We start from the raw sequence: 26,080 nt of genomic DNA on the forward strand, positions 1-26,080 counted from the left end.
TTGAGATGGAGTTTCGCTCTTGTCGCCCAGGCTGGAGTGCAATGGTACAATCTCGGCTCACTGTAACCTCCACCTCCCAGATTCAACCAATTCTTCTGTCTCAGCCTCCTGAGTAGCTGGGATTACAGGCACCCGCCACTATGCCCAGCTAGTTTTTGGTATTTTTAGTAGAGATGGGGTTTCAGCATGTTGGCCAGGCTGGTCTCGAACTTCTGACCTCGGGTGACCTGCCTGCCTCAGCCTCCCAAAGTGCTGGCATTACAGGCATGAGCCACTGTGCCTGGCCTTATCTCTTTAACATCATGTCCCATCCTAATATCTTTGAGCCTTCCTCCCTCAATCATTTCCTCTTTCTCTTTATGCTCTCCTTTTCCACTGGTTTTTCTTTTTTTTTTTTTTCTCATCTAAAACAAGTCTATTTGAAAAGCAAAGTACTTTCACAATATACTGTTATTTCAGCATTTTTGCTTCTAGAACACGAAGGACATAAAGTGCACAAATATCAAAAAAAGTGTCTGGCTCAGAAAGCACATCAGTAGGTCTTTCATTTCACAGATCAGAAAACTGAAGCTCAGAGATTACAACTATATCCCCATAATCAAAAAGCAGTAAATTATATATAGCCAAGTCTCTCTACCAAATCACAAGACTCGCCCAAGAAAAACTAAATGACAAATTCATTGTTTAGTTTCTCAAACAAAAGTTGATGCACATGGTACAGCCACTTCTTTTAAAAACAGTGTGGCAGTTCTTTTGAGAGTTAAACATACACCTAACATGCGATCCAACCATTTCACTCCTAGCTTAGCCAAAAGAAATGAAAGCACATGTCTGTATATTTCTGTAAAGACTTGTACAAAAATGCTCACAGTAGCTTTCTTGTTAACAGCCAAAACTTATGAAGTTCAATATAGTTCAATAAAGTTGTCTTTTTAAAAGTTTGTGCACATACTTGATATTTGATAGAATTTCTTTCTCAACTGGTTTCAATCAAGTAAAAAGCTCTTCACTTTTACTCAGTAGAAGATGTTATAAAAACTTAACACATCTCCTCCAGTAAATGTCTTTAGGTCACTGAAGGTCATCCTGGGTGGCCCATTGGTGTTTCCTCCCAACATTCTGATAAAAACTTCGGCATGACTGGGAGACATCTGAAGAGTCTCCGCCTTGGTGATCATGGAGTCTGAGAAGTCCAATATGCGGACACACTGGAGGACAAGGAAAGCCACTGTTGTACTTCAATCCAAGTTCCAAGGCCTGAGAACCAGGGATAATGGGTGGGCAGGGGTGGGGGGGAATTGGAGAAAGGTCTGGAATTCAAAGGTCCAAGAACCAAGAGCTCCGATGTTGGATGTCCCATGGGAGCGATACTATTTTTTCCTTGTCAGCCCTCAAAATATGAAGTTTTTGACCTATTTTTAAAACATTCATTTTATCCCTCTGCTTCTCAAGCTTTTAATTTCTTTTACACTAAAGTTACATTGCTGCCTCCAGTGACACATAACCCATGCACTCCATCTTCTGTGATCTGATAATTACCCTACTCTGCACTCGTAAAGGTCATCAGTGACTCCTTGTTGCCAAATTCAATGATCTTTTCTCAGTTCTCATTTTCCTTGATCACTCTGCAAAATCTGAACTATTGCATGCTGTAGCAGAGACTGCAGGTTGACCACCAAATATCCCATTCTCCCTTTCTTCCTTAACAACACAATTCCAATTTTATTCAAGATGGTAATCTGTCCAACTGAAGGACAACATTCCCCAGTCTCTCTTGCAGTAGAGATGGTCTTACGAAATGTAAGGTGACATGCTTATATTCATTAGGTTAATGCCCATTGCTATAATGAATTCTAAATTCTCATCAGTATAACACAATAGGATATTTTTGCTCGCCTATGTTCAAAATGCATATTCCTGGTCACCAGTAAACATTCCACATGGTCACTCTGGGGTCCAGGATCCTTTAATATATTTCTCCATCATTTTCGAAGACCTCAGAGTCCTCTACATCCAGCTGGCAGATGGGGAAAGAGGATGAACAGCAGCATGCGGGAGAAAAGAACTCAGCTATATGGTGATACATTACTGCAAGGGAGGCTGAAAAATGTAGCTTACGGGACTGCTCAAGAGCAGGAAATGGATTTTGTGAGAAACCAGCTGGTCTCTGCCAGATGGCTAAGGTCGTTCAACTAACGGATTCTAACCCGGCCAGATCTGCAGGCATGATTGGAACAGACCACAGTCACTGCTTCCTGACTGGGTGTATCCTAGGGCAGAAAACCTCACTTGATCAGTCCCTAAAGCCAAAGATCAGTGTTTCCTCTTCACTCTCCACCATAACAAGTGTATTATTCTTAACATCTTCTCTTCTTCTTATTGCTGTGTTAACCCACAAGTTAATTTTCACTTTTCCCTAACAAGAACTCTTCCCAATCACAATCAGACTCATGAGCTTTTACAGCTATGAAAAGTGAAGTTTGAGAAGTAAATACTGAGATAAAGGAATTAATAAGTTGTCCATAAATTTGTAATTTAAAATTCCCCAAGATAAGCAAAATTACAAAATTGGACTGATGTTGGTTATTGTCCACAATAATGTTTTTTACCAAGTACAAAAAAAGTACAGATGAAGTTGATAAACATGCAGAGATCACAGATCTGTCTCACTGCCCAGATCAACAACTCTCTTGTTAGTTTAAATCACTCTGTAGAATCTAAATCAAAGTCCTCCCCAGCATTTGCTTACCATGTTTACAGCCTTAGATGAAGTTTGCTGTCTATTCTTGATCCATTGGTTAAAAGTGTCACACCTATAAATTATCCTTCATCCAGCTCAGATTTCTGTCTAGTATGAAGACAATTTAATCTGTATTTAAATTCAAGCTTATCATAGAAACATTTGGACCAGGTAATTTTCTCCTCCTCTCTCTCCAGTTTTATTAACAGTAATGATAATCATTCTTAAAGTTGGACATGTCCAACTCTTCCAATTGTTTATTCTCAAAGCTTTTTTGCTGTTTTAAAAAAGTGTGTTTTTAAAATAATTTATCTTTCATAAAAATTTGCACCAGCTGATGTCATAGAGAAAAACAATCAATTTCAAAAGTCAATTTCAATTGTTTACTCTATGTCTTCCTCCAGAGCCACATCCAGGTATATAAAATAATTTTGAGTCCCAGACTTGTATTTGCATACAATTTGTGTTTATTTAACCTGGGCTCTCTGCTTGGTGGTTGAACAGAAGAATACTTTTGCTTCTTAGATAAGATACCAAATTGTTTAAGACTCAAAAATAGTCTTTCAGGACATGGACAAACAGTAGAAGGTATTATTGTTGTTCATTCATTCAGTAAACATTTATTGAGAATCTATTGTGTGTCTAGCAGTGTGTGCTGGGACAGAGGGGCACAAAGTTGAATAAGGAATCACCTCTGCCCTTGAGAGACTCACACCCAACATGCGAACAAACACACAACATTATACAGCAAATGTCTGGGGCATTTGAAGGAATCCAAGGGACTGGGTAATGTAGGTTTGGAATGAGGGTGAGGAATTTCTGGGAAGAATCTGAAGAAGATTGCTGAGTGATCAGAGAGATGAAATAAAAATTCAAGACTCTGCTGAGAAAAGGTAAATCAAAAACAGTGATACTGTTTGGATATCTGTGTGCACCAAACGTCATGTTGGAATGTAATCCCCGATGTTGGAGGTGGGGCCTGGTGGGAGGTGAATGGATCATGGGGGCGGATCCCTCATGAATGGTTTAGCACCATCTGCTTGGTGTTGTCCTCAAGATAGTGAATAATTTCTCATGAAGTCTGGTTGTTTAAACATATGTGACACCCTCCCCCCCTCTCTTGCTCCCACTCTTACCATGTGACGTACCTGCTCCCCCTTCACCTTCCTCCATGAGTAAAAGCTCCATGAGGCCTCCCCAGAAGCCAAGCAGATCTCGGCACCATACTTCCTGTATAGCCTGCAGAACTATGAGCCAATTAAACCTCTGTTATTTATAAATTACTCAGACTCAGGCATTTTTTTTTTCTTTTTTTAAAATTGTTTAATGTTGTCTGTCACTGTGAAAGTTATTTCTTTATAGCAACATAAGAACAACCTAACACAAACAGTATGAGTAAAACACAAATTAGTATTGGAATGCTGTGGCCTAGGCAGTGGCTTCACTTCCCTGGCTCACCAAAAAGGTATTCAGGGAGGGTCCTTTAAACCTGAGGTAGGTATAGTGGGCCTTAAGGGCCCACAGCCTCTGAGTCTCAGCTGAGATGCTCACCAGCAATGCCATCAGTACTGGACACTGTAATGTGCCACTCAGATCCCATTCAAGACTAAAAGGCTTATTCCCCACGCTGTGGCACAGTCCTCAGCCATCAGCCCCCTCCATGTATTGCCTTGGCTGAGAGAGCTGCAGCACCCAAGGCTCTATGCCCTTCCCCAGGGTAACATGTCCCCAGTCTCTGGCCCATTCAGGGATACAAAAGCCTAGTACCCTTACCTTCAACTCAGCACAACTTTGAGGGGCCTTGTCAGCTTCTGAGTTTCTAGTCAGGTTGGTTAAGGTCTTTCACTGGAACTATCACAACCCAATTTCTCAACTCAATCCTGTTTCTGTTCCTTCTTTTTCACAGGTGTTAATCTCAAAAGCACTTCCTAATAGGTATGCTACATATCCTATCCTCATCTCCATCTCAGAGTCTGCTTTTCTCAGGCAACCAAACCAGACACACCTGCCAACACCTTCTCTTGGAAGCTTATGCAAGCTGCTAGAAAAGCTCAGCAATGAATGAACCCTCACAACTTATAATCAGGTTACAAATGGATTATTCCACCACTTCTTTACTCTCAGGTCATCACCCAAAGACGTTTTCAAAAAATTCATGTTGATCTTTTGAAAGTATATTTTCTCAAATTCCTACACGTACAGAGATCCTGATCCTGATTTACACATGGACAGAAGTCCACACTGCTACACTACCACTCCACGTCATGGACAGAAGTCCATGTGTAAATCTCAATTTAGCAGCCAAAGATCAAAATGGAAATTCTTGCTAGACAAAAGGTTGGGGAAGCCTGAAAAGCAGGAATAAGTATCAAACAAAAACGAAGATTTTATTAAACTACCTGCAAATAGCAAACAGATGTCAAAATATTTGGGCAGACCACCACAAGACATTGTATGACCACAGAAACACAGGGCACTGACATGTGGTCTGTCCCTGGTGGTAGTTCTACCTCTTGACTTCTGAGCAGATAGAAGAAGTTGCAGGGTCCCTCCTTTCTCTCTGACTCTCTGGTCTTCTCTGCAATTCTCTTTCTCCAAGGGAGAGGCTTGGGGAATCCAAAAGACCTGGATGCCATTTGAGACTCATCACATACCAGTTATGTGAACTTAAACAAGTTATTAACCTCTCTGAGTCTCACTTTCCTTATGCAAGAAAACTTCTGCAGTGCAGTCGGCAGGAATAAAAACATTAATGAACATCACTTACAGAGCCACGCAGAGCAGGCCACAGCACAGTGCTTAACATTCTCACCTTAGCTGCACACTGGGGAACTTCAAAAAAATACTGAAGCCTGGAGGGCACCCACAAAGAGTCTGATATCATCATTTTGGGGTGCTGAAGCATCAGAAAGGTTTAAAGCTCTCCAGGGGATTCCAAAGTGCAGCCAAGATTGATAACTGTTGTTCTATGCAGATTATTTTATTTAAACCAGATACTACTCTAAGAGTTCAGTCCAATTATCCCCCTTCACCCTCCTTCCCTCATTTCTACAGACAAGGGGATTGAGGTTTAGAAAGGTTAGAAGATTATGCAAGGGTACAGAGCTAGCAAGGGGCAAAGCTGAGATTTAAGTTCACACAGCATGACTCCCAGGACCTAACACATTATGGCCACACTGCTACACTACCACTCCATGTCCTGAATGTGAAGAAATGTCTAGCATGGTCTCTAGCATGCAGAACATGCTCCAAATTTGAGGGCTAAGTTTGTTTGTTGTTTTTTAGCATCCCTCCTCTCCATTTCTTGCTCTTCACAATCCCCAGCCCAAAATATCACTTAGAGTTCAGTAGAAGTGAGCAATGGATAAGATTTAGAAGCATAGTTAGAATGGATCTAGAAAAAAAAAAATGTTCTTTTTTCCTTTTTTCACCTTCCTAAATCCCCACCGTAAGCACACACTTGTTGTATCAGTTTGTTCTCATGCTGCTAATAAAGACATACCTGAGACTGGGTAACTTATAAAGGAAAGAGGTCTAATTGACTCACAGTTCCATATGACTGGGGAGGCCTCACAATAATGGCAGAAGGTGGATGAGGAGCAGTCACATCTTACATGGCGGCAGGCAAGAGAGAACTTGTGTAGGGGAACTTTATTAAAAACCCTTTATAAAACTATCAGTTGTTGTGAGACTTATTCACTATCACAGAACAGCACGGGAAAGACCTGCCCCAATGATTCAATAACATTTCACCAGTTCCCTCCCATGACCACGTGGGAATTATAGGAGCTACAATTCAAGATGAGATTTGGGTGGGGACAGAACCAAACCATATCACTTGTTTTACATTTAAAGTCTTTTAAAATAATTATTACAAATACAATATTGAAAATATCAGAATCTAAGGAGACATTTTTCTACCATCCCTTCTCAAGTGTAAGTGAATGCTTTCATTTGCCTATGTCAGCTTCTGAGCCTTGTCCATGAGCATCTATGATTTTTATGTTTACATTGCCATAATATAATTATATATTTAAAATAGTCATCCACATGATGTCATATATTTTCAGAAGATTTGTCCTATAACCCAATTAAGCAGCCTGGTACAGCTCTGTAGATAATGGAGGTAATTTTACCATTAACTTAGCCTAAGATATTTTCATTAAAGGTTTCCCTTTTAAGGAAAAAATGTACTTAACCTGGTTACTCTGAAAGCTAATATAAAAATGTATAAGCCTGTAGAGGTCACACAACATGATGTTTGTCTTTCCTTATCTGCTGTATGTCCCTCAGTGCCCACATGCTTCATCCCCCTCACCCCCATGCTTGGCACAGAGCAGGAGTTCAAAAAATATTTGACGCATGAACAAATGATACTTTTCTTGGTTGTACAGTGAAGTTACAAAATAGGATTTCTCAGGAACTGGGGCAGAAGACTCCAAAGTTAGGCTTGAGAACAGGGTAGGATGGACAACAGCAAAGCAGGCAGGAAAGGCAACCGGAAACCCCATCATAAAGGCCAGCTACAGTGCCTGAGAGGAAATGTGTGGTTTCCTGAATTGCACTTGTTCAAAACCTTCAACCTTAAAGCATGACATATGTAAACCTTGTCAAGGACCCACAGCTGGCCCAACAGTCATACTTTGGGGTTGTTTTCTTTAAAAGTTATTTATAATCTTAGGGCTCCTAGGATAAATACAGAGTTGTAAGCCACTGCAACATGAAAATAAAGCTGCAAAGAATTGTAGGTACGCTTCAGAAGAACAACCCATGCAATATTCCTAGAGGAAGGATTCTTATGCTAGTGTCCATTGGGTCTCCTCTGGGTACCATAGAGGGACTTCAGGAAATGGTGAACAGCCTCAGATTGATGTAAAGTGTATGTGTGTGTCTGTGTGTGTGTGCCTGTGTGTGTGTGCATGTGTGTGTGTCTGCCTATGGAGGAGACCACAGCTTTCATCAAATTCTCATGTCTTGTGGTTATAGGGCCTGCTCTTCCTTTCACTTCATTAAGTCAAGTGGGGCTCTTCTAAACCCATTCTTATGTGCTAGGGGCTAGAGATGAGAATGAGAGACAGCAGGTAGAAGACAGGGGAAGTAACTCTATAGAAGACCTTCTATTGAGTCAGTATAAGTGAAAGGCTTAGAGAGTGTCCAACCTGCATCAGGACCAAAAAAATTAGCTCTTATTATTATTATTACACCTTGCCAAAGCACTTCATGTTTTCTCAACCTCACAACAACCCCACAAGTTCAGCATAAGTCCCATATTCCATTAGGTAGAACAACTAACCCAGGGTCACATAGCGAGTGGTGGAGTTCAGAACTATCTAATTTCAAAGCTTAGATTCTTCTTCTCCACCCTGTGGCCTGAATTACTGGCCAGACTTTCAGTCTAGAGGCAGCCTCTCTTTCTACCCTTCAGGGTTTCACATCTAAAGCCCAAAGGTCTTGCTCTTTCCCTGAGTCTGTCCATCAGAACAGGCATGAGGCCTAAAACTGAGCCCCTTCAAGCCAAGGCATAATCTACTTGCTTACATAACAAAACCTTAGTCATCCCATTGAGATTCCACACTCAAAGCCAATTTCTCTCACAGGTCATTGAGTGCTAGTTACAGATATAAAATCACGCTTATCACAATTAACTCCCTTGCCTTTATGATGCAGCCAAGTCAAAGCCCAAACAGGAATAAATTTTTTCTAGTAGTCACAAATCAGAGGCGTGAGAAAGCTCTATGCCAAATCCACCATTTTCTGATTTCAAAATCCATGCTAAAAACTGCAGTTAAACATTAGCTACCAAAACACCCTTCTATCAAATGAGAATCATGGTGATTGCATGTATTGAGCACTTTCTATGTGCTTGCTCTTTACGTGTTATTTCTATGCCTCAAAAGAGTCAGGCAGGTCAGATAGATGCTACTGATTGAGAGGATAAGCAAGTCCCATAGGGTCACACACACAGTGAGGAGCAGAACCTGAACTCGAATCCAGGCCTATCTGATGACAGTAACAGTGCTGCTAACCATGCCCTTCCCATCAACTCTCTACAGTCACTGTGATTCATGGTACCCAGGACCAACACTGGCTCTTGGCTTTCCCACAAACCACTTCCCTGAAATCTGGACAACTTCTTGGGAGGAGGAGCCATGGGAACAGGACAGATGAACTCCAAAATAGAAGACCTGGTGAGAGGTCCAGCTCTGCTGCTTCTCTAGCTCTGTCACCACGGGCAGATCACTTAACTTTCCAAGGCCTCAGTTTCCTCGCCTACGCAATGGAGATGAGCGTGAATGCCCCACATTGCACTGATTTAGAAGAGAGGAGGAGCTAAGGCTTAGGGGCTTTCCAGACACGAGTTATCTTTACCCTTCCTTAACTCGCTAATTCAAGACAACTAGGTGGAAGCCCTTTCTCAGTCTCCCCTCTTCGCTCATCTTCAGAGTTCTTGGCCACCCCATTTCCACCACCAGCATCCTTCGCACTGCCCTCCTCCCAGGTGGCTGCTGCTTAATTTCCCCTCCATTTCAGTAGTTCTTCTCTTGCCTCGCTAGAAGGGCTGGTGTTGGGTGCTTGGAATTCTGGCTATTTTCCTCCTGCCCTTCCGACTCGGCACCAGTCTGTCTCTACTGAGAACGCAGCGCATCCGGGCTGAGCTCTTCACTAGCCTGCTCCGCGCTCCTCAATGCCAGCGCCAGGCGCTCACCCTGCAGAGCGTCCCGCCTCTCAAAGAGGGGTGTGACCCGCGAGTTTAGATAGGAGGTTCCTGCTGTGGGGAACACCCCGCCGCCCTCAGAGCTTTATCTGTGGCGCAGCCTCTCTGTCCGACCCACGCGCGGAGCTGCCGGGGGCTCCTTAGCACCTGGGCGCCGGGACCCTCGCCCTTCCGCAGCCTTCACTCCAGCCCTCTGCTCCCGCACGCCATGAGGTCGCCCTTCTACCGCTGCCAGAACACCACCTCGGTGGAAAAGGGCAACTCGGCGATGATGGGCGCGGTGCTCTTCAGCACCGGCCTCTTGGGCAACCTGCTGGCCCTGGGGCTGCTGGCGCGCTCGGGGCTGGGGTGGTGCTCCCCGCGTTCACTGCGCCCGCCGCCCTCGGTCTTCTACGTGCTGGTGTGTGGCCTGACGGTCACCGACTTGCTGGGCAAGTGCCTCCTAAGCCCCGTGGTGCTGGCTGCCTACGCTCAGAACCGGAGTCTACGGGTGCTTGCGCCCGCATTGGACAACTCGCTGTGCCAAGCATTCGCCTTCTTCATGTCCTTCTTTGGGCTCTCCTCGACACTGCAACTCCTGGCCATGGCACTGGAGTGCTGGCTCTCCCTAGGGCACCCCTTCTTCTACCGACGGCACATCACCCTGCGCCGGGGCGCACTGGTGGCCCCGGTGGTGAGCGCCTTCTGCCTGGCTTTCTGTGCGCTACCTTTCATGGGCTTCGGGAAGTTAGTGCAGTACTGCCCCGGCACCTGGTGCTTTATCCAGATGGTCCACGAGGAGGGCTCGCTGTCGGTGCTGGGGTACTCTGTGCTCTACTCCAGCCTCATGGCGCTGCTGGTCTTCGCCACCGTGCTGTGCAACCTCGGCGCCATGCGCAACCTCTACGCGATGCACCGGCGGCTGCAGCAGCAGCGGCGCTCCTGCACCAGGGACCGTGCCGAGCCGCGTGCGGACGGGAGGGAAGCGTCCCCGCAGCCCCTGGAGGAGCTGGATCACCTTCTGCTGCTGGCACTGATGACCGTGCTCTTCACTATGTGTTCTCTGCCCGTAATTGTGAGTCCCCGGGCCCCGAGGCAGCAGGGCACTGGGACTGTCCGGCCGCGGATGCGGGGCGGGAAGGGTGGAGCGGAGTGGGACGGGCGCGGCGTCAGGCGAGCTGCGCCCTGGGCAAGGAAGGTTTGTTGCTGAGTTCCCAAAATTGGATTCCCTCCACAGCCCCGAGATATAACTCAGTTTGCGGAGCGAAATGAGGGAAAGTTAGAGAGAGGAAGGGAAAGACTGAGCCTGGCTGTGTCTCCTTAGCCCAGCAAAACCTTCTCCATGTGGCAGAACTCCCTCCTCTCTGCTTCCTTCTGGGGAGATTTCGGGGTAATTTTTGCGCCTTACGAGGAGCAGAACTTAGTTCCTCCTTGGCAATAGGAGTCCTCTACTTCCCGACGCCTGGGTAATGTTTTATTTTGTTAGACCTGCTCCTGACTTCAGTGGTATCAGAAATGGGCGAACGGCATCTGGGAGGATCTTCTCCCCGGTGTTGGCACAGATAGGGAAAAAGAAGTTTAATCCAGCCAGAGTGATTTGCAGATGCATAGTTTCAATTTTGAAAAACGCGTGCGTAAACTTTGAGGCGCCACGGCTGCTGTTCCTGGTGCTGCATCCACCAGGGATTGTGGCGATGGAGGCCGAGGCTCTTTGTATGTTTTAGCTGCTGGTGTCGTTTTCATAACCCGGCTTGACGGGTTTTGAGTGTAGCTTGGCAAGTGAGGTGACACGAAAGCCATTATCTCTGGTTTCAATTTAGTAATGAGGATAGCGATGGAGATGAAATTACCTCCTCGTTCTGAAGGCATTTGTTCCTGGAGTCCCCGCCAAGACACCTGGGAGTAGGTGAGACTTGAGGAAACTTTTTCAGTGTTGCTTCTCTCCTTTCTCCTACCCCCAAGGTACTTGTTCAACAAAAACAACACTAAAAGAAATTCCATTGCCAATCCCATGTTCTCGAAATCCTGAGACTTCTGTGAATAGGAAAGTTGTTAAATTTCTTCTCAGAGTGTAGCAATTTTGTATATTACTTTCAATGGTGAATGAAAGGGAAATACAAAGCGATTTTCCTTTAACTGAAGGCCTTACTGTGTGCGGGAAAAGAAGTCTGGGGCATGAGCATGCAGGGATGGGAACAGTATGCCTCCAGAATAAATAAACACATGAATCTATATCCGTCTAAATATAGACATAGGCACAGATGATATATAGCAGTGGTTTTCAAACTTTAACGTGCTCAAAATCACCAGCAGGGCTTCTAGAAAAAAGATGGCTGGACCCCATTCCCGGGAGTTTCTAATTCAGACATTTTTAAAGAACTTTCATTCTTAACAAGTTCCCAGGCGATATGCAAGCTCAGATTCAGGGTTCACATTTGTAGAATCACACTCTAAAACAGGAGTTGGCAAACCACAGCTCACAGGCCAAATCTATCCTGGCCACTGTTCTATATCTCCCTGGAGTTAAGAATAATTCTTACAAATGAATCTCTGCAATCAATTTGATAAGGCCCAAGAGCTTTGAGCTTCAATTGAGCCAAGTACTATTTCAAGAAAAATACTGTTCCAAGAAAACATTTTATTCTTCTCCTTAGTAGATACATATTACAAAAAAATTGTATTCAGCCAGACATGGTGGCTCACGCCTGTAATCCCAGCACTTTGGGAGGCCAAAGCAGGCAGATCATGAGATCAAGAGATTGAGACCATCCTGACCAACATGGTGAAACCCTCTCTCTAAAAATACAAAAATTTGCTGGGCGTGGTGGCAGGCGCCTGTAATCCCAGCTACTCGGGAGGCTGAGGCAGGAGAATTGCTTGAACCTGGGAGGCAGAGGTTGCAGTGAGCTGAGATTGCACCACTGCACTGCAGCCTGGGTGACAGAGCAAGACTCCGTCTAAAAAAAAAAAGAAATTGTACTCAATTATTAATACATTTTGATTTCCATCAAAAAAATGTGGAAATGTGTTTTCTCCCATGTTATATTAGTACCTATCAAATATTTATGATTTTGTCTCTTGGCCCATAAAACCTAAAATAGTTACTCTCTGGCCCTTTATAAAATCTTTTAGGAGCTCCTATTATAAAGTTGGGGCCTCACTTATCTATGCTGTGATAAAGCAGACAGTAGCCAAATGCATGGAAATTTTGACCTTAGTTTGAATGTTTTAGTCAGACCAATGCAGAAAGCAGCACCATACAGTGGAAAGAACACTGCATTTGGACATGTCTCTAAGGGGACTTGGATCACTCATAGGGTAATGTGAGAATTGAAGGAAATAATGGAGTTGAAAAAGATTTTCTAAAAAACTTGCAAAGTTCCAAATATATTTAATGTTGACAGCATTCTTCACAAGAACCACCATTTTCTAGAAAGGATAAGGGCTTTAGCATCAGACATGGGTTTGAATCAGGCTTCATCACTTACTAGCTGTGGTAGCAGCTAATTTACCCTTTCTGACCTCAGTTTCCTCATCTGTAAAATGATTATAACCATACTTGTTCTGTAAGATAGTTCTGTAACTTGTTCAAATCTATAAGATTTGAAATTATATACACAATATATACATTCATCACCTAGCCCAGTGCCTTGCCTCAATAATTAGCATCATTATTATTACTATTTATAACTTCCATGTATTACTGTTGCCTGCTGGACAGAAAAAAAAAATCAAGAACTACTATCTTCTCAAGAGATAGTGCTATATGCTAAGGCAGTGGCTCTGAAACTTTTTTTGGTCTAAGGGCCCCTTTATACTCTTAAAATTATTAGTGACCCAGACAGCTTTTGCTTATGTGGATTAAATCATCAGTGTTTCTCATAATAGAAGATAAAACTAAGAAATTCTAAAACTATGGTTGCAAAACAAGATAAAATGTACCTCTTGTGTTTTCCATACGTACAAGGAAACTGTGGGGATTTCAAAATGATTGAATGATAGTAAAGTTACAGAGATTATAGCAAGTAAAGTGGAAAAATCCTGTTAAGAGCACAAAAGTACTGAAAACATCTCTGAAAACTCACGTGTACCTTCAACCTACTACCTTAAAAAGTCTAGAAAACACAACGAGACACAACCACATATTCTATTATTTGTGAAAGTGACGTCATCATTTGTTATCTAGCCTCCATAAAATTCACCGTACACCTGTGAGAGAATGAAGGGGAAAAAGGCAAATCATGTTTTTAATGACAGTAGCTTTGACCTACTGGACACATTGAATAGGTATTGGAGATTTTACACTCTTCTAAGTAATGGACCTAGCAATTGTATCTTTATCTGAAGGGGGAGACATGGGTGACAATAAGCTATATGGTTGACTTAAAAAGAAAACACTTTACATGAGTTTGTTTTCCATTTGCCCCTTTCTCCTCAAAGTGGAATGTGGCAAAATATAATTCCACCTATTTGAGAATGCTTGATTAGTTGGGATCTAGACAACTAAATGATACTAGCAAAATTAAAACGAATTATTTTATTTTCTAGCCAGCATTTATCCACATCAAATCCATTAGGTTATTTTGACTTTCAAGTCACTGGATTTGTATTCGAAATGTATTGTTCACTGGGGCGTGGCGGCTCACACTTGTAATCCCAGCACTTTGGGAGGCCAAATCAGGAGGATTGTTTGAGCCCAGCCTGGGCAACACAGTGAGACCCTGCCTCAAAAAAATAAAAATAAAAATAGTTAGCCAGGTGTGGTGACACGTGTCTGTAGTCCCAGCTACTTGGCTGAGGTGGGATGATTGCTTGGGCCCAGAAGGTCAAGGCTGCATTGAGCCTTGATCGTGCCACTGCACTCCAGCCTGGGTGACAAAGTGAGACTCTGTCTAAAAAAATAATAATAATAATACACAGGCATTTTTTTAAAGTGCTCAACATCCAGAAAGAATTGGTGTGAGAAGAACGCCCTCTGATGGACATGGGAGGCATTGAAATAATGTTGCTGCCAGCTCCTGGACATCCCTGCCCAGCAGCCCTCTCTGGCTTCTGATGCCCTCTTCTATCCAGTCCACGTACTGTAACACAACAGACCTTGCCCTTTGCTCTTTAAATCTACCTCAGACCCTTTCTCTGGGCCCATCCCTTGCCTGTTATCCCTTACAGGCCTCCAACAGCCTCCTTTGAAACTAGCATCGCACCCATTCTTTCTGCTCCCTAAAATAGCATACACCTAAGAGCTGTCTCAAGCACTCAGGGTGTCCTCTATCTCTTCTCTGACTTCATGGATTCTGACAAGTGATTAAATAGCTTGTACTTATCTTTACCTGGTTTATAGACCTCTCTCTTGTAACACCTAATATATACATGGACATCCTCTCTCATCCATCCCTGCTCCCCCACCAACCTCCAGAACATTGTGGTTTTCTAAGGTAAAAATAATTTGGGCGAAAACATGTTTTTTTGTTTTTTGAGAGAGTGTTTTGCTCTTGTCGCCCAGGCTGGAGTGCAATGGCACAATCTCGGCTCACTGCAACCTTGGCCTCCCGGGTTCAAGCAATTCTCCTGCCTCAGCCTCCCGAGTAGCTGGGATTACAGGCGCCCACCACCACGCCTGGCTGATTTTTGTATTTTTAGTAGGTGTTTCACCATGTTGGCCAGGCTGGTCTCAAACTCCTGACTTCAAATGATCCACCCGCCTCAGCATCCCAGAGTGCTGGGATTACAGGCATCAGCCACCGTGCCTGGCCTGAAAATATGTTACATGCCTTAGAGAATGCACTGCAAGCTGCCTTTGAAGCTCATGCCATATTCTCTACACTTACACTTTCTTCCTATTGTATCAAACTGGAAATTTGAAAATTCAATCGAGTTAAGTGTTCAGCATTAAAGTGAATTTTAAAAATCATACGCCAACAAACTTTGCATCAAGCTTAATGAAATACAATATTTATGTTATGGAGAAGTTGTTAAGATTCCCTCTGCCACCGCCCGACTTCAGATGGGCGAGGGCATCCAGATTAAACAGCTGAGTCCAATGTAGGGTGTCTTCCTAAGTGCAATAGATTGGAGTGGCTGAGCCCACTGAAATGCTCTATAGAGAAGAAAATATAACAGTAAGGAAATGATTATGGGAAAAATGCATCTTCTCCAGGAGATGCTCTCTGATTGCCTCGAATAGGTCCAGTCTCTTATCCATATCCCTTCTTACTAATGTTGAGTTTGCATGCTTCCTGTTCCATTAGAGTCCATTTATCCTAATATGTATTTAGAATCGTAGGCATAGATAATGCAATGGGAAAAAAAAAAAACAAAAAGAAGTGGCCAGCCTTAGGCAGAGTGGAAAGCGATGGTTGTGCTAGGTCTAGAGATCAGTGGTGACTGAATAGGAGGAAAAGCTGTTGTTTGAGGCATTTTGCAAGGCTCCAGGGAGGCTACAGAGACCCCAGGGAAGGAGTTAGTTGGACCTAGGAAGGGCAGTCTTATATTTTAGTGCATGCTTTTGCCTTCTAGATTGGAAAAAAAAAAAAAAAAAAAAGGATGTCACCCATGAAAAGGTTAACAATCTGTGCTAAGAAAAAGTAGAGCAATTTACATGAGTTGAACAGTATTTTTTTCCAAGTCATCTCAGGTCTTTTCATTGTCATATTTCCTGTTTCTTCACTTTGATTAAAAGCTTCCATTCTATTGGTGTCTGCATACATGTGACATTTCACAGGTGTGACTTATTTCTGAGAGAACTAATAGGAGACGACAGGAAGCAGGGAGAAGAAACGAGAATTGAAGAAAGTACGTGCAAGGACGCTAGCTAGAAGAAGACTCTGTATGAAAGCATGGTGACCCTGTTTGTAAAAGATTCAGCAAATCTTCTTGGCCTGGCAGGGACGTAGAAACTTGAGCCCAGCAGGTAGAATAGCCTTCAGGAACTTAATCAGACTGGGTCTCTGACAAGTTCTCAGCTTCTGCCCCACCTCCCAGATCTGGCCACTCCCCACCTTCCCAGCTCCCCGCTTGCACCCATCAGCTGCAGTGGCCTTAGCTACTTGTAAATGTACCAAAAACGAGTGTTCCAAGCTAAGCTGCCATGTTCTTACAGAAACTTAGGTGAAGTAAGTGAATCGATTGCTGCCATTAACCTTTCCACATCATAATGGAATGTTTTTCTTCAAAACAGTATCGCGCTTACTATGGAGCATTTAAGGATATCAAGGAGAAGATCAGGACCTCTGAAGAAGCAGAAGACCTCCGAGCCTTGAGATTTCTATCTGTGATTTCAATTGTGGACCCTTGGATTTTTATCATTTTCAGAACTCCGGTATTTCGGATATTTTTTCACAAGATTTTCATAAGACCTCTTACGTACAGGAACTGGTGCAGCAGTTCCACTCACGTGGAATCCAGTCTGTGACGGTGTTTTTCACTCTGTGGTGCGCTGAGGAATATGTCACATGTTCAGTGAAAGAACCATGATTTTTAAAAAAAACCTTACAATTTAAATCCTTAGAAGTTATCTTCCATAACAAAAGCATGTATATGTATTTTCAAAAGTATCTGATATCTTAACAATGTGTTACCATTCTATAGTCACGAACCCCTTCAGTGCATTTTCACTTTGTTGTTAACAGCAACTAAAATTTCATATATTGTCACCAATGTTAAAATTCTTAAAAAGCAATGGTATTGTCCCTACATTTGTACTTGGTGGCCCTGTTCTGTTTAGAGAGGCCTTGAGACATATGGGTCTTATAAAATATAGTAGAAACACCACCATTTATGATTATGTGATGGGCATTCTTAAAAAGCATAATTTCTTACCCTATTCATTTTTTGGTGAAACCTGATTCATTGATTTTATATCATCATTGCCCCTGTTTAGTTCATTTCTTTGCCAATTGATCTAAGCATAGCCTGAATTATGATATTCATAAAGAAGCGAGGTGGGAAATATGACCAGGTCAGGCGGTTGGAGGGGCTTCCCCAGCCACCATCGGGGAGTACTTGCTGCCTCATGTGGAGACCTGAAGCTATAACTAGACACAGAGCAAGATATGACTATAGCCCACAACCCAAAGAAGCAAAAATTCATTTTTATCTTTTGAAGTCCAGTTTCTTTTGTATTGAGTCAAGGGTGTCAGTAGGAATCAAAATTTGGGGGTGGGTTGCAAAATGCTCTTTCAGTTTTTAAAACCTCCGTTTTATAAAAGATTTATCCTGTCAGTGGATTCTTTGGTGGAAGGATTTATGCTTCTTTGAAAACCAGTGTGTGACTTACTGTAGAGCCATGTTTACTGTTTGACTGTGTGGCACAGTGGGGCATCTGGCACAGCACAAAGCCCACCCAGGACTTAGCCTCCGTTGACGATACTAACAATGGCCTTAACATCTACCTTAACGCTACCTATTACAGCCGTTTTCTGCTGTCTGTGGAGACAGTAAGATCTTAGGTTCCAAGATTTTACTTCAAATTACACCTTCAAAACTGGAGCAGAATATAGCTGAAAAGGAGCACAACTGAGCACTTTAACAGTCATTTAAACGTTTACAAGGGTCAGCAACATAATGACCGAAAGGGAAAAGTGGAGGAAACGCAGCTGCAACTGAAGCGGAGACTCTAAACCCAACTTGCAGGTTAGGGCTTTCACCTTTGGTAAAAGAACAGATCGGGGAGGTTAGAGGGGTTTCAGCATCTCTGGAGTTCCTTTGGATCGGACACTCTCAGGACTCCGAGATGCAAAGCCTGCTGCTACACTTGCGTAGACTCAAGACCTCCAGCCAGAAGTCCCTTCCAAAGACAAGAGTACTCATGTTTACTTATTTCCAACTTAGCAGCAACCTCATTTGTTTCACTTATGTTTTTTCCCGTATCTCAGAGATAATATAAAGCTGGGTAATTTTTTATGTAATTTTTTGGTATAGCAAAACTGTGAAAAAGCCAAATTAGGAATACAAGAATTATGATTTGACAGTATAACATGATGAAAAAAATGCAGTTGTTTTTGAAATTTAACTTCTGTTTGTATCTTCAATGTGTAAGTACATGTGTGTTTTATTGTCAGAGGAAGAATGTTTCTTGTATTCTTTTTTGGAGAGGTGTGTCATGATAATTGTCCAGTTAACTTGAAAAGGCCCCAGATGAATCAATAAGTATAATTTTATAATATTTTGCAGAGGAAATTACTTTTCTTTAAATGAAAGAAAAAAGCTTGGTTTTCTTTTGAGCAAACTGTTGCCAGCAATATTTCATTGTCTAGCAGTTTCATAGTGTGAATTTTTATACACTGTCCAATTAACACTTACATTACTTTAAACAAGCTTTCATAGACTTACCTAAGGACTTAGTACTCCTTTTTGTTTTATACAAAATGTAGATATACCATCTGGATGAAGTCCATGTTGAGATAAAACCAACTCTTCCGTAATCTTTGTAGATTTATTCATTAATTCATTAAATAATTGACAGAGACCTTGTGCCAAGCAGCTGATTAGGTGCTGAAGAAAAGAATAAAAATAAGACTTAGTCATAGTTCTTGAGTTGCTCATTGTCCACTGCAGGAGAGAGGAGTGTAAACAGTTAGGATACAGCATGGAAATTCTCCAAGTATTGCGAGTACGCATTTACTATTAGAAGAGGAGGCCCAAACTAGGGCCCACGTGTAGAGTTGTCAGGAGAACTTCACAGGAAGGAGATGCATTGAAAGTCAAGTATTGAAAACAAGTAGGAATTTTGACACTGATTGAAAACTGAAAAGAACACAAAGAGAAAGTTTACGTAAGATAAAATATATACAGTTAATAAATGTAGACAAATATTCAGCCTAATCAAAGAAATACAAAAATCAAATCAAATTGTATAACAACAACAAAAAAAAACCTATGACTCTCAATAACAGAGGTTATTCAGAGAAGAACATTCATGTTCCCCTGGCGAGTTCGTAAATGTGTATACCCTTTTTTGATAGCAACCCGACAGTGTATCAAGAACCTAAAGTGTTCTTTGCTGTTGTTCCAGTCATTCCACTGTAGCATTCTCTTGCAGAAAAAATGCACATGAAAATTATGTATTTCTCAATATCTTTCCCTTTCCCCTTTAGATATTGAAACCCTCAAAATTGTCCTGGACAAGCAGCAGTAGCAACACCTGAAACTTACTACAAATGCAAATTCTCCAGCTCCACGTCAGACCTGTTGAATCAGAATCTCTTGGGTGGGGCCAGCAATCTGGGCTTTAACGTGCCCTCCAGGTGATTCTCATGCATGCTAATATTTGAGAACCACTGCTCTACACAAAACAAAACAAAACAAAAAAGAAAAATACCAAAAAAAGATAAGAAAGTATGTGATAGACTGTATGTTTCTCTGACCTCTGATTCTCAGATCCTTTCTGTTGCAGATAATCTCTCAACACCTGAACTTCTACAGTGTTTTTATCTATAATGTTCTCAGCAAAGTTACAGCTTTTAAATATCTTTCAATATTGGAAGCCATTACTGATTATTTCCCAAGTTCAAAGTTCTTATAGCAGTGATGGGACCTGTCTTGTTCACTTGGAGGTAAAGATGCTACCTTCGGCAATGATATTTCTTTGGCCTCCTGCAGACACGTAATTGGGCACTAAGTCTGATACTGTTCCCTTGTGAAAGAAGATAAACTAAAGAGCCTTCGTGTATGAAAATATTGTCAAAGATTATATCTAAAGTGAGCTTTCATTAGGGATTGAGTATTTTCTAGCTCTCTATAGAATAAAAATTTCCATTGAAATATGTAAAGCTATTTTTAAAATTTCATAATTTGACTTTCTTGTATATTTTCAGGAAAATATTATACATTTAATCTTTCTTTCCAGGCATTAAAATCCTTGAGGACTAGACAGTCACCTATTTTTTTCTCATTTCACCTAGTAATTCACACATATACTGTAGAAGAGCTATAAATATACTATAAATATATTGAATAAAAGGTGTTCTCTCTCATGATAGTCCTAAAATGTACGTCTATTCAATAAGAGGCTGCTGTACGGCTTGGTTAAAGATTCCTCTGTATCTGATGAAGAATGTTCTCATATTACCATGTAAGGATTTTTCTCTTAGGCCAACCAAAGGTGAAAATAGTACACGTAGGAGAAAATATTTTTGCTCTATATTATTTCCCACTGTTATAGACATTATGTAAGTTAACATGTATGTTTCAATTTTTATCCAGGAAATAGCAACTCATACATGATGAAATTAACAACATAAAAAGTTTGTTAATTAGGCAATCTTAACGTTGTAAAAACAACTTTGTCTTATTAGAACAGTGTTGAGTGGCCTACTTTTTAATTATTTTCTTCAGTGAGGCTAGGATTGCTGGTCTGGGTGTTCCTAGACTCTAGGTGGAGGAAAGCTGAGCGCGTAGGATGGGTGGTACTATAATTAGGCTTCCTCTCCCTACCTTTTCACAATAGCCAAATTCAGTGGAATGAATTAGCAGATCTCACCTGATATCAGTGAGATGAACATTCTAGTCTTCCAGATATTTTTATACAAATTGCATGAACTCAGGAGTAAGTTCAATTTAAAAATATTTGCAATGAAGGTGTTTAGAACCTATCATGCTCTGGTTACAAATACAGGGAGAAGATACAAGCTTTTTTTTCCCCCAACTAAAATGCCTCAACCAGAGAAGACAATAAAAATACAGTCAAGTCAAAGCTCAAATGAAAGTATGTTTTAGGCAAAGTATAGGGTCCTATGATGATCTTAAACCCAGTAAGCACTTGGAGTCTAATTGGAAACACAAGACAAACTAGAAGTTAAAAATCATGCAATGTAGTGCAAATGTTACAAAGTACTAAAGTATGAGTTATAGATTTCAAAACAATAAAGCCCCAAATTGGCGATAATTGATGTTTAAGATTAGTCTAGCAATGCACTGTATAAACACCTGGGCAAACAAAGTTGGTAGCTTGCCAACATCAGTTTCTTATCACTACAAAATAGAATATGGAAACAATAACTGTCATGACACACAATTCATAATGAATTTAGAAAATACTGTTCATTCCCCCCAAATTTAAAAACACCCAGAGTTCCCAATTAGATGAAAAAGATAAATTACAGTGATTTACTGATTATGATTGTGTGAAAGTAAAAAAAATCTTGGGACCCCAAACTCACTAAGCCAAATGGAAACGTCAAGTTAGAAACTGGGTCATGCCAACCTGCATCTCATTTTGGTTCCTAAATAAGATGGCTAAAATACAAAAAGCTACATACCTCCATCACATTTCGCCCACAGGGAAATTCCTTGGAGGCCCCAAGACTTTTACCCTAAAGTGTTTCTGTTAAGATACATCATGGCAATGTGAATCGATAGCTTTTCTCCACAGGTGTGGGGACATAGGCGCGAACTCAAAGTCATCCCTCTGCCCACCTGAGACAAATGCATATCTGATTGTTTCCTCTGCTCTATCGTCTACATTATATTATGTAAAAATGCAGATTCACTGAGCCAGACAAAGGCATGAATGACTGTTTTCCCCTACCCTCTTCTCACATGAAAATTATGTATTTCTCAATATCCTTCCCTTTCCCCTTTAGATATTGAAACCCTCAAAATCATCTTTGGGGAAAGGAATAGACCTATCTCCCAGGTGTGTATCCTTAACTTTGGCAAATAAACCTCAAAAAATGACTGAGATTTGCTTGGGTCATTTTCCTTGATTGACCACGGAGGGATCCTGAGTGAAGGTGGCCCCAGCCTGCAGCAGCTCTCCTATTGGTACCAGTTTGGGCTCTTTATAGCCCAAACCAATAGGACAATTTGTCGAGGTCTGGGACCTCCTCCCTGCAGGAAGTTGGGGCTCTGAGGTTTAATTTGATGTTTAAAAAAAAAAACTTTTTTTTTTTTTTGTGGGAGTTTTTACTTGCTTCCGTCAAGGAAGGCAAGCTTGTCTGCTTCTTATCAGTGGAGAACAGTCTTCAGCTTGAGCCTCATCACTAGGTAAGGAGCTGAGTTGGGATTCTGTCTTGCAAATTCTCGTTAATAACTAAAGTTACTGTTAACAACCAGCTGGTCTTGATTTCTCCTTACATTTAGAGCACTCAGAAATTGTATAATTTGTGTGATTGCTGTTCGTTTTGCTTAGATGTCTTGTTTATTTGTTTCTGTCTTGTTAGGTATTTTTGTATGTTTCAGTCCTTCTCTTATTGGATTTGGCCAACTCTAAACCCTCTAGCTTATGAGTATGGAATTTTCCTCCCCAAAGAAATAAGAGCACGCCACTCTCAGATGTGCAATGGCTCTGAGTAGGATTTCCCATCGGAAGAACATACTTAGGGTCTAATCTCAGCTAGCAGGTGCAAACAAGGAGCTCATCTCCCACACCTTGAGCCCCTGACACACAGTGCCAGGTAGCCACCATACCAGTTCAGGGAGTAACGGCCCTGAAAAGCTAGGTCCCCAAGCAGCGCACTTTGGATCCAACAAACCCTCTGACTTGGTCAAATCTGAAAGAAAACTCTAAATTATGTGGAAGGAGCCCTTTAAGTTGGCTAAAAGCCCCACAGCTGTGGAACACAAAGTTCCACCCTTAGAAACTCCAGCCAGGTATATGCAAAAACAGTTAGAGTGAATTGTCATGCAAATATTTAATCAAGTGGACCACTATAACCAAGGCAGATTCTAACTTACAGTGGCCTTGATGGGGATCTTCTGAGATGCCCAACTTAGTGTACCTGTGAACTAGGATGCAAAACGCAGGCACAAAAACTAAACAACCAGAATGGGAGAGCTACTTTCAGTGGTACCTAGAGAGGAGTAAATAGGGGGAAGATCGCCTCATGTCCTTACAAGAAGCCAACAAACAACTTAGAGTCCTAACCAAGGACTCTCTAAAGTTCTGTCTCTCTTAAAGAAATCCTCAGAATCCCTTACTTCCCCGTGGCACCTCCCCATCTCTAATTACACCCCCACTTTACCCCTGACCTCTCTGAACTTCCTGGACCAGATCTGTTCCCTCCTTCTCCTGCATGTTTCAATCTAACATCTTCCCCTCCTTATATGCCACTCACTCAACAGAAGGCAGTAGGGAGTCTAACTTCCAAGACCCTACCTCCTGACAATTCCCTGACAGTGCCAGCAGCAGCCTCTCATTTGGAAGATGTGGAAAAGGGGGACCCTGCAGGGCCATCTCTCATGATCACCCTGTTTTGGGAACAACCGGCAACACGTAGGGGAACCCCAGTGATTGTCTACCAACCCTGGTCAAAGGCTGAGTTGCAGGGCATAAAGAATTTCTGGGTCTGCATAAGATCCAATTGGGTTTGCCCAAGAATTTGAATTCATTATCAGAACCTATGACCCAGGCCATTCAGACCTCTAACAGCTGGTACACATGTTGGTCTCGGAAGCTAAAGCTAAGGAATGACTGGAGAAAGTACAGTGGTCAGACCCTGTAGCAGACTTAACCCCTGAAGGCCCAATAGAGCTACAATAACCAGCCCCCAGAAATCGAGAGCACAGGCACAAAGATGCGTGGGAATGAGCAACTGCTCTGTTAAATATCATTTCTTCAATATTCCAAAGGGTTGTGGATTGGAATAAAATCCAGCAATGCCACCAGAACCCAAATGAATCAATTTTAGATTATTTTATACATTTTGACTGAGATAATATGCTCCAAATAATTAACTTACACTCTCTTGCCTGGTTCTTCTGATGAAAACCCTCATGACTATGTTCTGATGACTGACCAACTTCTCGCTCCCAGGACAGCCCTACAAGAGATGCCACTGGATAATGCTGAGATAGAATAGTATACAGATGGGTCTTATTTAAGAGGGGAGGATGGAAATTTTAGAGCAGGATATGCTGTGGTTTCTTTACTAGAGGTAATTGAAGTGGTCCTCTTCCTCAAGCCAAATCAGCTTAAGGGGCCAAATTGATTGCCCTGACTCAAGCTTGTCAATTAGCAAAAGACAAGACTGTGAACATACGCTGACAGCTGCTAAGCAGTTGGAGTTGCTCATGACTTTGGAATGTGAAAGGAGAGAGGATATTTAAGCTCCTCAGGGCAACAACACATAAAAAATGGACAACCAAACATCAGAGCTGTTAGAAACTATTCTCAACCAAAACTTTTGACAATTGTGAAAATCCCAGGTCACTCTACATTGGACACCACTAAAAGTGGAGTTAATTAATTTGCTATTGCTACAGCTAAAAAAGCAGCATTGAAGCCACCAGCCCCAATCCAAAAAATGATCATAAAGCCTGAAACACTTAAAAACATATCAAAGGAAACCTAGAGTGTAGCCCCAACAAAAGAGAAATCCACTTGGAAACAGACAGGGAGACACCTGTCTCCTGAAACTAAAATATTGTATGGACTTAATAATAAACCATTATTCCAATGGGATGTCAGGTACCCCTTAAGGAATGTGTTAATAACTTGACACATTGGAATCCAGATAAAAGTATATCCTAGTGTAAACAATGTTACTGGAAACCATCCTCCACAGTGGCACAAAAAGATTTATTCCCAGTGTGTTATTTGTCCTAAGTATAATCCAGGGAAGCTCTTCCATGAGGCCCAAGGTCATTTTCCCCTTCCAGCTGGACCTTTTGAGATATAGTAGCTTGATTTTATCCAGCTGCCATCCTCTCAAGGTTACATGTCTTAGAATGGTCTGCATGTTCAAAATGAAAATGTAGATAATGAAGGATACCTGAAGTCACTGTAGGTCTATTCCTGCTGATTCTGACTGATGTTACCTTATTTTCTGGTGAGCTTGGGTATTATGAGAACACATATTCTGGAGATTCTCTGATGCCTAAAATGATGGTGCCTTCCTCCAGAGGGGATTTGCACTCTCCAGGCACCTAGGGTCGGTCCAGGATTTCTTTAACCCAGTTCGGGGCATAGGGTTTTTTGGACCATCCAGTTGAGGTGAATTGGAGTTACAAACTCACACAGACTGCCAGCACGTGCTTGTCACTTCACAGAGATCGGGTTTTTCTTTACTTTCCCTCCTCTGCACTGTTCAACACAAAAGATTTTTTTTTTCCCTTAAGATCTCCTGGGGGAGTGTTGGAGGGTTAGAGGGTAAAAGTGGGTTTAGGTTTACTTCTAGTTCATTCCTGACCTAAGGAAGGGTGGAGGAAGGTTTCCTATTAGACTCCCCACCTTTGCCGGAACATAAACTTTAATTTCTGAACTTGTGGACCCTGAAAGAATAAAAACAATAAAATCCAGCTTTCCTTCATTGACATATGTCCTCAGAGGCAAAAGCAACTTCTGTGTTCTGAGACAGGGTCTGGCTCTGTCTGCCAGACTGGAATGCAGTGGCACGATCTTGGCCTACTGTGACCTCCACCTCCTGGGCTCAAGCTATCCTCCTCCATCATCCTGCTGAATAGCTGGGACCACAGGCTGTGCCACCACACCCAGGTAATTTTTTGTAGATATGAGGTTTCACCAGTTGCTCAGGCTGGTCTCGAACTCCTGAGCCCAAGTGATCTGCCTGCCTCAGCCTCCCAAAGTGCTGGGATTACAGGCATGAACCACCACCCAGCTGCAACTTCTGCATCCTGCTTTTCCCTCTAGATTCTCGTTGCCATTTGGATTTTGTCATGATAAATCCTATCTTATCACCTTTCTCATG

At 42.1% G+C, this 26,080-nt stretch overlaps 1 protein-coding gene across 2 annotated transcripts; it reads left to right on the forward strand.

Moving 5' to 3' along the window:
* Window positions 1–9,570: 9,570 nt before the first annotated feature.
* On the forward strand, window positions 9,571–18,594 carry PTGDR (prostaglandin D2 receptor). Of its 2 annotated transcripts, XR_003120536.1 has the most exons (3): window positions 9,571–10,509; window positions 11,300–11,396; window positions 16,612–18,594. XR_003120536.1 is itself a non-coding variant. In XM_025392623.1 (2 exons), the coding sequence occupies exons 1-2, from the start codon at window positions 9,664–9,666 to the stop codon at window positions 16,843–16,845; spliced, it is 1,080 nt and encodes a 359-aa protein (XP_025248408.1). In that variant the 5' UTR covers window positions 9,571–9,663; the 3' UTR covers window positions 16,846–18,594. The 2 variants fall into 2 exon arrangements, 1 of the variants encoding a protein (XP_025248408.1); XM_025392623.1 differs by lacking the exon at window positions 11,300–11,396.
* Window positions 18,595–26,080: the final 7,486 nt, after the last annotated feature.

This window comes from Theropithecus gelada, chromosome 7b (assembly GCF_003255815.1).
Source record: "Theropithecus gelada isolate Dixy chromosome 7b, Tgel_1.0, whole genome shotgun sequence".
NCBI lineage: Eukaryota > Metazoa > Chordata > Mammalia > Primates > Cercopithecidae > Theropithecus > Theropithecus gelada.